Below are 17,639 nucleotides of genomic sequence, written 5' to 3' on the forward strand. Positions count from 1 at the left end.
TACGGCACCATAACTATATTTTGTTACCAAAAGGAATATTCATCAAAATTCTACCTAGAGACTCATACATCCATTTCAATCAACCCTTTGGGTCCTCACATAAACTGGAGTCTTTCAAATAGACAGCCCTTCTAGACCTCATACGTAAACCCTTGCATATGGGTAAATTCACAAAGGTACTGTAAAAATACTGTTCAATACAGTCAATTACAACATCAGAAACTGCAATAACGAGTTCAGTCTTACCTTTGATTCCTTTAATATATTTAATATATGTTTTACTTTTCATTTCTTGCACATTAGTGCGTTTTGACTATTTATATTAGCACATGCATGTGTTTATGGTATAACAACATAGGGCAATACTTGAGAAGATATATATCAAGCATACAAGAAGTGTGCATTTTTATATATATATATATATATATGTATATTTACATTTATATATTTTAGATCATATTTACAAATCTTTACATTTGTGCATTTATATTATTTTTATCGTAGTTACATTTATTTTATTTAATATTCATTTGGTGTGGATCTATAAAGCAATAAGATAATATCTATTTAGGGTCAGAACTTTAGAGCAATTTATTTTCCTCTGTTTATAAGGAGATTATTTAATTATTTTTTTTTTCTTCTATTTTTTCTTTATTTTTTTTTTCCATTTTTTCATCCTTGCCACATTGTTTGGGGACACTACTTCAGGATATTATCCGTTTGGGATAACACAACCACAGAGGACATTTCTCACAGACATAACTTTATATTTGCTATCATTGTTTGTCTCTCTTAAAAGTCATTATATCTGCACTATATGTATCATTTATATTGGCTGTATTACTGACCTATATAGTGTACCCTAATGCTTTGTATTATAATAAATGTTACATTTTAATATACATTGATCACTTTAGCCTATTTTGGCGCTCCCGGCCTCTAGAATATTCTAGTTAGAGTAGGTGCAGTAAAAATTAGGCCCCATGGCAGTAATTGAAGTATGCCTACACGGAAACTAATTTTAGTTTCAGTGAGCGCATTTTTCGCTCCGTGTATGCCCACTTCAAATAGGGCCTTTGCCACTGCAAAATGCAGACGAGCAGCGATGTGGGTGGTGACATCACGTTCCCATTGACTTCTATGGAAGAGACATCACCGCTCGCCTGCATTGCTTGGACACACCCCTATTCTTTGAATATCTCGACAGAGTGTCGGACTGCAAACCATTTTCCCCACGGTCTGTCAATGCTTGGTATATTGGGGCCTCAATAAAATCCTCATATACTGACGAGATTACCAGTCGGCTTTGCTACCCAAGACTCAACTTATAATGGTTAGAGCTCAACTCCAGTAATGCTATAAGATTTTATTTTATAGCAAGAATATCCATAACAGTTTGCCTAAATACCAGTGACGGGTGGTGAATTTTAAAAATGGTAGGGTGCTAATGCCATAATACATTTTTCCAATGTATAAAGAATTATTACTCAAATGTCTCATGGAAATTGTGTGTTTAGCAGTGAGAAACTACTGCATTAATATGCCAGTTACAAAAGTAAGTTGTTTCTTTTTTGTTACCTTGGCAAGAAGTAGCAACATATGGCAGCTCCAGAGCACGTAGTTAAGGACCAATAGTGAAATTATAAAATTCTATGATAAATAAAAATATTATCTACTACATTATCCATTTTGACTATGCTACAGCATCTTCCTTTCCCTACAAATGTAAAGAAATGTACAATGAGCAGGTTACCTAGCACCCATTCTGTTTCGCAGTCTGCATACATGATGATCGCAGTGTCCAGTTCATCATGCCCATGTTGTATGGATTTGCACACTTCCGCCTCACTATCCTGGGTGTCTATACCTCTATGGTTTGTTCCAGAAGATTGGCTCACGTTCATTAGCTAAACTCATGTGTTCAGAGTAACCAACTGTATCAATTTTTATCCAGACCCCGGGAAACATCCAAAATAAGTACAATGAGTGATTAATGATGTATGACTTTGCTCTGTCATTAAAAAAAAAAAAAAAAAAAAAGTTGTTGCACTACCTGGTGGAATTTATTATGTGTTCTGAACTTCTTATGTCTCACCATACAAGCAGCTGAAACATTTATTTCCGCTATGGACATAAGTATTATGAACACACACTCTCCCCTTAAAACCAATGTTATCCACCAGGTTTCACTCAGTGGCTCACCTTCTGGGTCTGGTGTATTTCTCCTCCTTTTAGGGAGGCAAATCAACAGAGTGCTATGATTCCTCAGTGTCTAGTCTATAACACTATGCTCATTCAATCCTCCAAGTGGCATCCATAAAAAAAGTTGCACAGGACTCCGGCTTCTTAAAACTCAGTTGAGTTGTCCTGCCATCCAGCACTTTGTACTTCCATACTGCCATGTTGGTTTTATGATAAAATAAACGCTAAGTTTTAAGTTTTTCATTGCATAGGAGGAGCCGGTGCCCCTAGCAACTTTGTTTTTGTGGATTTGTTTTTCATTTTCTACCTGTCACATTCAAACTATTTGAAGAGTCCCATCTCCTTCTCTTAAAGATCAGTCGGTGGTAAGATAATTTAGTCTGCAATCTAGGAACCTAATTCAGAAAATGAAATCCTAACCTTTGCACACACTTTTTTTTGCATAACTCCTTACTGAGCCCCATGGACTTTGCTGAGATGGCAGAGTCACTAATTTCCCCACAAATAATGCTATCATCATAATTCTCTGTAATTTTTGCTTGTGGTGAGAGTCATATCCTGTCATTCATTAAAAGATTTGTAGCCCCCCACTAGACTCCTGAAAAAAATAGTAACCTGCTTCTTCTGAAAAAAAAAATGGTAACCTGCTTTTCCCACTTTACAATAGCATTTTATTTTGTACAATGGCTTTTTATTTTTGTTTTTTACCCAACATAACTTATGAGGCATTGCTGCTACTGCCCCTGTGAAGGAGCCTTCACTGAGGATTTCTTGGAATATTGGACTGATAAAACCTTTCTCTGGGAGGGCCTTGTTCTGAATCCAATTTGATATCCCTGAGAAACAATATTCCGAACCTAGGAATCTGAGACAGACTGAAACCAAGCTTCCTGAAAGAGGCTTAATCTGCCCCCTACCAGAACTACTGGATCAGGGGTCGCACCTTCATGCGGTTTTAAAAGAGGGGACAGATTTCTTACCCTGTTTCAATTTGCTCCAGTTGGCATTAAGCCTCCAGACTGAACCAGAGGAACTTTGCTTTTGAGCAGAGGAGTAATTTTTCTATTCTTTATTTTGACGAAAGGAACGAAAACAATTAAGAGCTTTAGATTTACCTTTAGGCTTCCTGTCTTGGGGAGGAAAAGCTCCCTTACCCCCAGTAATGGTAGAAATAATAGAATCTAAATCATACCCAAATAACTTCTTTCCTTGAAAGGAAAGAGACAATAATCTAAATTTAGATATCATATCAGCATTCCAGGATTTAAGCCACAAAGCTCCCCTGGCCAAATTAGCTAAAGACATGCTTTTAATTTTCATATCATCAAAAACAGCATCACAAATAAAAAAATTACACTCTGAAGCCAACTCTAACTAACAAGGTCATCAAAAAACTGCTCTGAAAGACAACCAGAAAGTAGAAGTAGCAGCTATGTCAGCAAAATAAATAACTGTCCTGAGAATATAACCAGTATACAAAAAGGCCCTTCTATGAAAGGATTCTAACTTCCTGTCTAAAGGGTCCTTTAAAGAAGTACTGTCTTCCAAAGGAATAGTAGAACGTCTAGATAGATTGGAACTGACCCCATCCACTTTAGGAACTGTTTTCCATAACTCTACATTAGCAGTATGTAAAGGAAATTACCAGGGCCGGACTGGGACCAAAAATTGGCCTGGGCATTTTAAGGCAAATGGCCCTCCCATACACACATCACAGATACATTCTGATGCACGCACACCACACATACACCATATACACACACGCATATGAATGCACACCACACATACACCACATACACACACTCATATGCACCACACATACACACTCATATGAATGCACACCTCACATATACACACTCATATGCATGAACGCCACACATACACCACATACATACACTTATATGCATGCACACCTCACATACACACACTCATATGCATGCACGCCACACATACACCACATACACACACTCATATGCACGCACACCACATACACACTTATATGCTAGCCCACTACACATACCCCACATACACACACTCATGCATGCACACTACACATACACTTCATTCACACACTTATATGCACACACACTACACATACACACACTACATATACACACACTCATATGAATACACATTACACATGCACCACTAAACTCATATGCACACACACTACACATACACACTCATATTCACACACATTACACATACACACACTCATATGCACACACACTACACATACACACACTCATATGCACACACACTACACATACACACACACTCATATGCACGCATACTACAAATACACACATATGCACACCATAAACATACACGCATATGTACACACACAACACATACTCATATGCACGCAAACCACACACACACACTACAATACACCACACACACTCATATGCATGCACACTATACATACACCACACATGAGCTTCATCAAACACCACAATATTAAGGGGACCAAAGGAACAAATCACTTTCCAATGAAGCATATAACCTGAAAGCCAGACTGCTGTGTAAATACTGCAAACACACCTATGCCTCCTTGCAGTTTAAAAGGCTTCTCTTTGCAACTAGTTTACTTCCTAAAACACTAAAACTTACTGTTCTGATAAATTAATATGACTTCACAAACTCTATAAAATAAAAAGTTACAAAACAACAAATAAGTAACCGTTACCTTCCACAGCCTCAATCCAACAGGGAAACCTAACTCCTCATCTAGCCTCACCTTGTAGGAGCATCGCCGGACAAGTTTCTCACAAAGAAAGCTTCCACCTGCATTACAGCCAATAACTTGTGGGATCTGCAAAAATTGCGGCGGCTGTTTAAATGAGCGCAGGCTACTGTGCAGGCCCAGGGCTGGTGTCCCACACGCTTCACCCAAAAAGCGGGCCTGCTTCCAGCCCTGTGTCCCCACCTTCTTTCCATAAGCAGAAGCCCGTGTGCGGCAACAGTGCCACAAATATATATATATATATATATATATAGTGGAGGAAGGCACAGAGGGATCAGTAGTTAAAGGGCCGGCCCTGCCACCAAGAAAGGCCACTTCTAAAAGTAAAAGCTGTGTGGCGGTGTGGTGCCTGTGCAGAGCGGGCCTATCATATGGCAACTGGCCCTGGCCCACTGGGCATTTGCCCGGTATGCTCTACGATCAATCCAGGCCTGGATATAACCTCTTAAACCTTGTAGAAGGATTCAGAGACTGCCTTGTAGTGGAATCTACGAATATATTTTGATATAGCTTTGTATAATCCTTGCACCATTGACGCAGCATACAAAGCTGAAGAGGCCTCATGTAAAATTGAGCAAATGGAATAGCATCTGAGGCTGCAATCATGAGAACTAGATCTTCTATATACATAGCCACTAAAGGGAATGAAAGAGACTGAAGGTTCAGTCAAGCTAACAGCAATTTCATCCGTCTGTGCTCTGTTAAAGGATCATTAAACTTGGCATTTCAACAACGCATAAAATGTTTCATTATTGCAAGTGAAACATTGCAATATACAGTCATTATTTATTTTGCAGCCTTTTGTTGTAAAATAAATCTAAAAAATGTGTTTGTTTCACTTTTTCCCACGAAGGCATTTTATATGAGTTTTTGTTTACTTTTCCCTCCTTAAAAGTGTCAGTAAACCTCAAAAATAATGTTATATAATTCTGCACATAGTGCAGAATTATATAACATTATATTAGCCTTATCTTTATAAAACCTAATATTCCCTTTGATTTTTTTTTTAAAATGACTGTTTTTCAGACCCGCTCTTCTGAGCGGGTCTGTTTTTATCACACAGCGCATCGGGCCAGCTGTATAGTGACAGCCCGGCCCGACCGCGCCATTATACTCAGTGCAGCTCGCTCCTGCTCTGTCTGACAGCAGGGGCGAACTGCACGGAGTATAATGGCGTGGTCGGGCCGGGCTGTGACTATACAGCTGGCCCGATGCGCTGTGTGATAAAAACAGACCCGCTCAGAAGAGCACAGTGAGCGGGTCTGAAAAACAGTAATTTTTAAAAAAAAAATCAAAGGGAATATTAGGTTTTATAAAGATAAGGCTAATATAGTGTTATATAATTCTGCACTATGTGCAGAATTATATAACATTATTTTTGAGGTTTACTGACCCTTTAAGCTTCTATGGTGTCACCTGCTTTTAAAAGATGGATAGTCAGTTTTGCATCAACAATCATGATAGGTAAATCATTCTTTGCCATAGTAACTAAGGTGAATTGGGGCTAAACCACCTTAGTTACTATTGATTTATATCATCATTTAGTCTCCTTTTCCTGTATTTTAAGTCTGAAAATTGTGGGTTTACCAATTATGAAAATATGAGTCTGGATTGGCTTCTTCAAGTAATACAGGTGGTGGGTGGAGTTTGGCTTTTGAAAAACAATGTAAGCAAACAAGATCACACTCCCATAGTATATTAATTTATTTAAGAATAATAATTAAAAACAATAAATAATAAGGTGTTTACATTCCTTTTACACTCAATCATTAAAACATGAATGTACTGTTATAAAAATATTATGGAATTAAAGAGACAGTGTTCCCTAATTTTTTTTCCCCTTTAATTTGTTCCAAGTGATACATTTTACCCGCTGGAGTGTATTAAATTCTTTACAAATAGTTCATTAACCTTTATTTCAGCATCTGAAACATGTGATTTTGCCTGTGGTATCCATATGGTACCTATACTTTAAGTTTCTATACTTAATGGGACACTCAAGTCAAAATTAAACATTCATGATTCAGATAGAGCATGAGATCTTAAACAACTTTCCAATTTACTTCCATTAACAAAATGTGAACAGACTTTTTATATTTTCACTTTTTGAGTCACCAGCTCCTACTGAGCATGTGCAAGAATTCACAGAATTTACGTATATGCATTTGTGATTGGCTGATGGCTGTCACATGATACAGGAGGAGTGGAAATAGATACATTTGTCAGAAAAAAAAATCTACTACTCATTTGAAGTTCAGACTAAGTGCCATTGCATTATCTTTTTATCATGCATTTGTGCAAATCAACTGTATTTACTGGTCCTTTAAGCATTGGCTATAGAAAATCTGGGTAAAAACAGCCAGCAGAAGAAATAATACTATCAGTGGGAGGTAGCAGAGACAAGTAATAAAATGTTAATTTTCAATTGATCTCTCGATGGCCTTGATTCTAAAAAGATCCAAGGGCTGGTGAGATTCTATAAGAATGCTCGGCAGCCCTTTTATTTCCATGGTAGAATGATATAAAGCCACTTTATACCCTCAAAATCATATTTTATCAAAAGCGTAATTGTAGTTTCTTCGTAAAATGGGCTGAGCATGGGCATTCCATGGGCTTATTTGAAATTCTCTCAAATCCCAGGGTATTTCTATAAACATTTTCGCACAACAGTTCTCACAGGTTTTTTTTCCGCCAGTTAAAAGGTGGTGAGTTTTCATCAAAATACTCAAAACACTTATTACTCTGAAAGGAAATGCTATGCATATGAAATTTGCAGTGAATTTAAGACACAGTTCACCTAAAACAGCGTAATTATTTGTAATAAGCATAATATTCAAGTTTTAAAACACACTGGTTTCCCCCTCTGTACTTTGCCCTCCATTGCAATTTTTTTCCCAGCAGACAGCGCTCATCATTTGTATGGGAGACAGCTCACAACTAGTATGGGCAGTACCTTATTTTAAAAGAATTCTGAAGGCTTCCCCTGCGAGTGTTGACCACGTCTTGACCAACAAATTTAGCCAAACTATTGAACATTGGTATACAGACAGAGATAATATAAAAAAGAAGCATGTGTGTGTACAGAAGGTTATAAAATAAGGAGATCTGATCCCTGCAAGCTCAACCAATTTTAATGGGTTATGGTTTCAAATAAAACAAAACCAGCTATTTAATATGCAAACATAAACCTAAAGATGCAATTTATCATACATTTTATACTCTGCAGCTGGGATAACAAGTCATTGCAAATACATTAATGGAAAAACAATTTTAAAGTATACTGTCCCTTTAAGGTTTTAAATCTTCTGTATTATCAAATATACAGTGTTTGTTCTGTATTGTATTTTAAAGAGAACTTTTTGTGAAATTTGAATCAACAGTTTCATTACAACCAAATAAGATTAATAATAATGCAATTACTTTTCTCACCAACATTGTTTAACAGAACACGGTAGATCATCCCCACTGACTTTATTCATTAGATTTGTAGAAGTCTCTTTATTGCGTTTTGCTAATTCCTCAAAGCGTTTCTGTTTAGTATTTTGTGTGTATTTTTGTTCAGTGTTTTTCTCTGTTCTCATGTCAAACTGTTTAACTTGAAAGATAGGAGACTGTTTCAGATTTGATTCTATAACTTGTTGCTGTAATTCTGATTGTTCTTCACCTGCTGTAATCTTATCTCCTCTACTCCACACTGATGTTCTGTTACCGTCCAAAAGTTCAATAACTGTAGTATGAGAGCGCTTCAGTGGCCTGCGATTTTTACAGAGTATATTGGCAGAAGTGCAGCGAGTTTGACTTTTCAAAGTATTTTCTAATTGATCAGATTCCTGCTCGTTCCATTCCATGTACTGGGCACTAATTGCTGCTGTAGATACCACGTCTTTCACATGCGTCTGTGCAGGTCTATTCGTGTTGTCTCCATATGATTCTTTAGAAGCACGGCAGATTATAGTATCACTGTCTGTGAGATTCTCATCCTCAAGTTCAGCTTTTTGTATGCTTTTTCTCTCTTCACCTAAACTTATACAACTGACAGTTTGGTGCTGAGTGGTAGAAAATTCTTCTATAGCATTGATGGAATTTCCGCAAGGTTTTTCACACAATGACCGAGGTGTGTGATTTAGTTTTCCAGAAGATCTAAAACATAAAATAAACTCATTTTTAACAAAACTATTAACAGCAAAAGAAAAAGCAGCTATCAATGCAAATACAGGCTACTAAATCACAATGTCCTATTTATATAACGGCTAATTTGTGCTTACTCCTTTAATGCATATCCAATCTGCTATGTACACTACTAACAGGCATTGCTTTTTAGTTTGTTGTCTATAAGAACCCAGAATTCCTTTACCTTCCCTGATTCTAAAACTGAACCCAAATTTTTTCTTTTGTGATTGAGATAGAGCATGCGATTTTAAGCAGCTTTCTAATTTACTCCTATTATCAAATTTTCTTCATTCTCTTTGTATGTTTATTTGAAAAGCAAGAATGTAAGTGTAGATACCGGTCCATTTTTGGTGAACAACCTGGGTTGTCCTTGCTGATTGCACAGCACCAATAAACAAGTGCTGTCCATGGTCTGAACCAAAAATGTGCTGGCTCCTTAGCTTAGATTCCTACTTTTTCAAATAAAGATAGCAAACGAACGAAGAAAAATTGATAATAGGAGTAAATTAGAAAGTTGCTTAAAATTGCATGCTCTATCTGAATCATGAAAGAAAAAATTTGGGTTCAGTTTCCCTTTAAGTAGACGGTAATTTGCTTATAACACTTATTTTCCAATCACCTAACCATTCTTTTGTACAAATCTATTTGCATAGTAAGTGCATCCTGCTCTTATTTAAGGGATTAATTATATGTAGTTAGAAAACTGTGTAATATACTTTCATTATCTATTTTGTCCCCCTTTCCTGTAACTAAAAACATTTTAATATATTTCAATTATTTATTTTTCCCCCTTTCCTGTACCGCTGAAAAATGTTGTTTTTCTAAATTTCACTGAGTTTCTACAAAGTAATGGGCCATGTTTAAACTTAAGTTTTTCCCTTATCTGTCTTTTCTTCTGTGGACAATTAAGGACAGCTATGAAACAGGCAATAAAAAATACTGTGTAAAAAATGATGCATGGAACATAGGATTGTGAAGGTAATTATCAAACAGGGTTTCCACTCAACCTTGTTTGCTCATTATTTTAATTGCCTGTGTTATATATGTCCCTAATTGTCCTCAGCGGGAAAGATAGATAAGGGGAAAACTTATGTTTTAACATGGTGGTGCCCATTACTAAATCACTTTATAGAAACTAAACCTTTACACTTATAGGTTCAAAATTTAAACAACTAATATAATTGTAAAATAAATCTACATATTCTATGACTAATCTTTGCTTTGAATACATCATTATGTATTTACTGTTTAATATCCCTTTAATTATCTCATACAATTTAGTATCATCAACAAAAATGGATTTTCATGATTCAGACAGAGCATGCAATTTTAAACAACTTTCTAATTTACTTCTATTATAAATGTTCCTCATTCTCTTGGTATCTTTTGTTGAAAAGCACAGCCGTATGCTTAGGAGCCGGCCCATTTCTAGAGTAATATATGGCAGCAGTTTTGCAAGAATGTTATCCATTTACAAGAGCACTAGATGGCAGCTATTTCCTGTCATGTAGTGCTTCAGATGCCTACCTAGGTATCTCTTGAACACGGAATATAATGTGATCAAAGCAAATTTGATAATAACATACAGTAATTTATGCTTACCTGATACATTTGTTTTTTTCTTGGCAGTGAGAGTCCACAAATTCATTAATTACCTATGGGAATACTACACCTGGCCACCAGGAGGAGGCAAAGACACCCTAAACAAATGAATAAATATCACTCCCACTTCCCCTACCCTCCCAGTATTTCAAGCCGAGGATAAGGAAAAGTAGAGAGATAAAAGTGGTATAGAGGTGCCAAAGACTGCTGCGACTACCTTATTTCAGGGCGGGTTCATGGACTCTCACTGCCAAGAAAGAAAATAATTTATCAGGTAAGCATCAATTATGGTTTCTTTCTAATGGCAGTGAGAGAACACAAATTCATTCATTTCCTATGGGAAACTAACACGCAAGCTGTTAAGGACACAAATGAATAGGGAGGGAAAGACAGGAAAGGAAGGCAAAACAAACAGGCACCACCACCTTAAAAAACTCTTCTCTCCAAAGACACTTAGGCAAAATAGACAGAAGAAAACCAAGAAAAAATACAAGGCCAAGTAGCAGCCTCATCCAACTTCTTTATTATATCACACAGACGTTATATAATATAGCGACATTTCAGGTTAACAACCCTTATTCATGCTATCTTTGTATACATACAACTTCACACTATTTGAAGACATTAAAATTTGCGCCAACCGCAAAAATGCGGCTCTGCTGCCACCTACTGGTGAAAAATCATCATTACTCCATATTAAAAACAATGAATGCAATATACAGAAATTATACACCTTATTAATCATGTCTTATAAACTGCCTGGATAACCTCATAACATGTCACATTGAACTTTACAATATGTCACATCAAACTTTAAGTTGCCTGACTACAGGAATAAATGTTTGTCTACATTTTTTATTGGACCCAATATCCGTACTTGTTAGCTGATCATTCAAATTTTTCACCCTTCCAAAGGCCATAAGGTGTATAATTTCTGTATATTGCATTGATTGTTTTTAATATGGAGTAATGATGATTTTTCACCAGTAGGTAGCAGCAGAGCCGCATTTTTGCAGTTGGCGTGCATTTTAATGTCTTTAAATTGTGTGAAGTTTGATGTATACAAAGATAGCATGAATAAGGGTTGTTAACCCGAAACATCGCTATATTATGTAACATCTGTGTGATATAATAAAGAAGAATTTTGTACCAGCTCTGTGGACGTTTGTGTGATACCTATGGGATTGGAGGATTTTGCAGAGTCCCTGTCTTTACTTGCACAGGATAAAGAACCCTATGTTGCTGTTTCATATTTAAAGTATCAGTCTCATCTAACTGATCAACTGAAGCTTCAGGATGAAGGCCCAGTAAGAAAATCCTCAACGAAGAATGTGCACAATTCTGGGATGGAGACTTCTGGACCGCTTTACACTAACAAAACATCTAAACCAGAAGGATAGGGTAATAGAATCCATTTTCTGACCCTTGCACTTAACAAACTGCAAGACAAATAAGGAAACTGATTGGCAATATATCCTAGTAACATGAAGCTAGAACTTGAAAGTTCTAACTCTGTCAAGATTGTGAAACAATCTCTCCATAGAACAAGAAGGATAAAGAAAAAGAGATGAAAACACCATCCTCTGATTAATATAGTGAGTAGAAACAAGCAAGGAACCATCCTAGTGCGTAAAACAGCCCTCTCCGCCTGAAAAATCAGATAAGACAGACATAGACCACTTTGTTTAGAGGAAAACACGCATGGAAAAAGGCTTTCTGACCTTAACCAAAGCATCAAAAAACAGTGTCAAAGAATCCCCTTCAAGAAAAAACTATGTGATCATGCTCCATGAACACAACCCCAGAGAAAACTAGATCTTGATAGAAGAAGAACCTTGCATCATAAGATCCTAACTCTGAGATAACCGCCAGGAGAAGCAGATGATACTTCCACTAGACCCACTTACCAAGTCCAGCATGGGCACACTCAGGGCCGGATTGGGCAGCCGGGATACCGGGAAAAATCCCGGTGGGCCGCCTGCCTGCAGCTCAGCTGGGCTGCCTGGGCTCAGAGCCAGCTGTTGGCTGGCTGCTGCAGTGCTGCTGATAACTCTCTAAGTCCCAGTCCCACACACACACTGACTGACTCCAGCACTGAGCACTCATATCAAATCAATCATATCATATATAAAAATAAAATATATTTATTATTATTATCAGTCACTGTCTTAGTATAATGTATGGGGCCGGGCCGGGGCCCGGGGTCAGGTGGGGCGGGCCGCGGGCCGGCCGGCGGCAGTGGAGCGGTGGCTAGTGGCTACGGCTTATGAGGTGAGTGACGTCACAACGGGCAGTCGGGCACACTGAGCGAATAGTGAGAGAGAGGAGTCAGACTGAATCTGTGTAGTTCTCACAGTCACAGTAGGTGAAGGGACGTGCCTGTGCGCAACTGCGCATGCGCATGTCAGCGATAGAGCCGAGAGGAGAAAGGATAGCAGCAGGCAGGCGGCAGCAGGCCACGTGGTCACTTGTGGGAGCAGGGCGAGTCACGGAGTGAGTGTGTGAGGACTCCTGTCTGAGTGTCTGGACTGTGACACACAAAAGGCGGCAAGGCAAAGTTGGCAACGATCAGACATCACAGACATCATCAAAATCATCACGGTATGTTATGTACACTAGTACACTACTAGTATATTTTTTTTAATAATTTAAATGATGTGAAAGTGAATGAAGAATGAATGATATGAAGAATCAATATGTCATTATAATGTGAACATGAACAGTGAGTCTCAGTCAACACAGTTTTAATAAGTATTAATGTCAATATTAATATGTTTTTTTTAACACATTACTGTCTGTCAGAGTCAGAGCTGACTGAGCTGAGTCATGTCACGTGGTGATTTTTTTGAATAAAAACTAAAAGAAAAAAAATGGATTTTCAGAAATTTCAGATCTGTAACAGACAGTAAATGTTAATATGTTATGATCATCCAATTGACAACGATGATCTATTAGCTACTTCCAGTTTAAAAAAAATGCTTTCTTATCTTTTGCAATTTACATTGATGAGAACATGGCATTGGTTATTACCTTATATTTAAACAGATTAGGATCATTTTGCATGTGATAAAATTAAAAAGTAAAGTTTTTTTTTCCTATATAGATCATGTGTTTTGTTAAATTACAGCAAAATTTGTTTTAATTTTCTCTTGTATTTGCATGTTGCATTCTCAAAAATATATCCACTATTTTTCTCCTGTCCTGTGGAGGTTCTAGGTAGAAGCATATCTTGCATATAAAGAACATTATCTCACAGAATATATATATATATAGCATTTTTGCATGCTGCTCCATAAAGAACATTATTTTATCTCACAGAATATGAAGTGACATTATCTCACAGAATATGAAGTATATATATATAATATATATACTTCATATTCTGTGAGATAATGTTCTTTGACTTTATGATGTAAGAATGCTATGCTTTTAACTTAGAGCTGAGCTGATCAGGCATTACAAAAAAAATCTTAAATCCCTCCATATTCTGTTAGATAATGTTCTTTATGATGCAAGAAGGCTATACTTTAATATTAGAGCAGGCAGTAAAAAAATAAATAAATCTTAAATCACTTTCAGTATTATTAGTGTCCGCTTGTCCGGTGATGATCTGTCTGTATAAATAATGCATACAAAGAAACCGGCTCCTTACTTTATTCTAAGGCTGTTGTTGCCCTTCCTTTCATTTGATTCCCTTTATATATATATATATATATATATATATATATATATATATATATATATATATATATATATATATATATATATATATAATTGGTTTTAACTATACATTATCAAATATAGTAAAATCTTGTGCCAAGTAAGTTTAACAGTAATTTCACTTTTTTTTTATAAAACTTAAAGGAACATGCCACCCACATTTTTTCTTTTATGATTTAGATAGAGAATGCAATTTTAAACATCTTTCTAATTTACTTATATTATCTAATTTGTTTTATTCTCTTGATATTATTTGATGAAAAGCATATCTAGATATGCTCACTAGCTGCTGATTGGTTGCTGCACATAGAAGCATCATGTGATTGGCTCACCATGTTCATTGCTTTTTCTTCAAATAAGGATATTTAAAAAATGAAGCAAAATAAATTATGGAAGTAAATTGTAATGTTGTTTAAATTTCTATTCTCTATCTGAATAATGAAAGAAAGATTTTGGGTTTAGTGGCCCTTAAGTGGGACTGATGTTGAATTTGATTAATAGTGTTTTCAACTGAAAAGTATTTTAATTTATTTGTCATTATGCGGTTCTTTATATTTCACATGCTGGGCCTGTACAGTGTAAGTGTTGTGATATTGTAGGCAGACAAAAGACAATGAGAGTATTGCTTATTACATAGGTTGTGTGTCAGTGCTTATGGTACAGGTTAGTATGTGTTAGATATATGTGTCTCACTAAATTTCACATGTTGTAGCAGGGTGATACACCATTTTGGTATTGCTTTATTGAAAAGTTGTCAGGAAAATGCATTTTATGGAGTAACACAAACAAACATGACATGTAAGTCTGTTGTACAACTTAAATATATGTTTTTAAAGGGACATTGAACCCAAATGTTTTCTTTCGCGATTCAGATTGAGGATTGAGCATGCAATTTTAAACAACTTTCTAATGTACTCCTATTATCAATTTTTCTTCGTTCTCTTGCTATATTTATTTGAAAAAGAAGGTATCTTAGCTATTTTTTTAGTTCAGTGCCATGGACAGCACTTGTTTATTGGTGGGTGAATGTATCCACCAATCAGCAAGAACAACCCAGGTTGTTCATCAAAAATGGGCCGGCATCTAAACTTACATTCTTGCATTTCAAATAAAGATACCAAGAGAATGAAGAAAATTTGATAATAGGAGTAAATAACAAAGTTGCTTTAAATTGCATGCTCTATCTGAATCACAAAATATTTTTTTTGGGTTCAGTGACCACTGTGAAAAATCGTACATGTGCATTCTATGGGTGCGCCGCGGCAAAATTTAGGGCTGGTCTAAAAAATTTCCAGGGCTGCTTTTCATTCCCAGTCCGGCCCTGGGCACACTGGAGTTAGCAGGATTGCTAAAAGTCCTCCCGATACATTTGAGCTATGACTTTTGGAGGAAAAAGGATATACTAGGCAAAAGTGTCATGGAACTGCTAAAGCATCCACTTGAAGACCCTTCAACCTTAAACCGTATCTTGGCAGATTGGCATTGATGCAGGAAACCATCAAACATATCTCAGGGAACCCCTACTCACTGGAGGTCTGCCAAACACCACCTGGATTAACAACCATATCCCGGAGTGCAAAGTCTGTCTGCTTAGAAACCTATTTCCCAACAGTCTACAACCGGATAAGAAGAGCTGATATTTTACATAGGAAAATCTCTGCCCACTGAAGGATACGAGAGATTTCTTTCATCACCAGAGAACTGCGAAATCTGCCCAGGAGCTGACATAAGCCACTGAAAACAAGTAAGACAACTGATGGAAAACCACTGGGACCACAACTGAAGAGCATTGAAGATGGTCCCCACATCCAGAAAGACAATGGAAAGAATCACATCCTCTGGGGCTCCAGGCCTCCTGGGCTCTCAGAGACCTCTACACAGCGGCCCAGCTGTTCCCGGGGGGGGGAGTCTCATCACTGATCCATAGAGATCTTCCATCCGAGAAATTCCCATTCCATAGGCTGAGCATATTTAACTGTATAGGACTGAGATGAAAATGAGCAAAAGTAACAGCATTAACTTATGTGCCTCAATCAAGATAGCAGGGGAAACAACCTCCTGACTAAGATCTGAAATTGATCCTCCATATGAAGAGGATCAAACCCACAGCAACCATGAATAACAATCATATACACAGCATAGAGAAAACAGATCACCTGTCTCGCCACCCAAAATGATAGATGTAAGAGCCTGTCCAAAAGGAGAGGGACATCTGAAATCTAATTAATTCCCTGAAATGTCAGGTCCAGAGTCATGGCCCTAAAAGGGCTGAACTCAGACTCCTAAAGCAAAGATAACGTCTAAACACTATCTATGCTATATCTTGGAACCATTAGAAATGGTACTCAGCCAAAAAGGGCAAAAAGTGAGACAATCATTTAACCTCTTACACAAGAGATAGAGGACTGATACTATAGATAGCAATCATATAAGAAAATAAATTCCTAAGAAAATATAGTTATATTCAAGCACCCCAAGAGTGCTAAGAAACCAGCAGATAAGAATACATTCCATAGGAAAAAAGGTGTAAAATCACTGATAAATTACCATAAAGAATTATCTGTGATAAAAGAAACTATATTCAGACACCAGAATGTAAAAAAACACATCAGATAAATGTATTATCTATAGCTAATAAGCATGAGAATTGGAAGGACATGCAACATTGTGTTAAAAACGGAGCCACCGCCGCTTAGAAAAAGCGCATCAGTACATAAAAACTTCCACTAGAAGCCTCAAATTAGCCGGTGTAAGAAAAAAACAAATAAAGAATACTCAGTCCCACTATAAGAATAATGATACCAAGTATCACAGAGGCGCCACTGTCAGGCAGGTGAAAAATCCAGGATGATCAGATACCACGGACAACTCTTCAGAGAATGCCAGATATCTGAATGTTAGAAACAAAAACAAAAAAAAGAAGGCGCTCCAATGGCATAGTAACTCAGGGTAAAATTCCACAGGGGATGAATCCCCCTTTTGTGCAGAATACTCAAAGAGAAGTAGCACTTTATCGCAATGCAATGGGATATCGCTGTGTGCAGTAAAGTATAGTGCAACAGCGACTCCTAGTGGATGAAAAAATATATATGCAATTATATAGAAATACAATAATAAAAATACAATTACAATGTATCTCTACACAAATTGTATACAGATATTCTTTAGGTGATATAATAATTGAACCATAATTAGAAAA

At 36.8% G+C, this 17,639-nt stretch overlaps 1 protein-coding gene across 1 annotated transcript in view; it reads right to left on the reverse strand.

The window, feature by feature from the left end:
• Positions 1–8,373: 8,373 nt before the first annotated feature.
• Positions 8,374–17,639, reverse strand: part of LOC128661511 (uncharacterized) — a 300,034-nt gene continuing 290,768 nt past the window's right edge. The window contains exon 71 of the mRNA XM_053715761.1: positions 8,374–9,088. Within this exon, the coding sequence (XP_053571736.1) occupies positions 8,374–9,088 (715 nt within the window). The remainder of the gene's footprint in view (positions 9,089–17,639) is intronic.

The sequence above is a fragment of the Bombina bombina genome, chromosome 5, assembly GCF_027579735.1.
Source record: "Bombina bombina isolate aBomBom1 chromosome 5, aBomBom1.pri, whole genome shotgun sequence".
NCBI classification, from domain to species: Eukaryota; Metazoa; Chordata; class Amphibia; order Anura; family Bombinatoridae; genus Bombina; species Bombina bombina.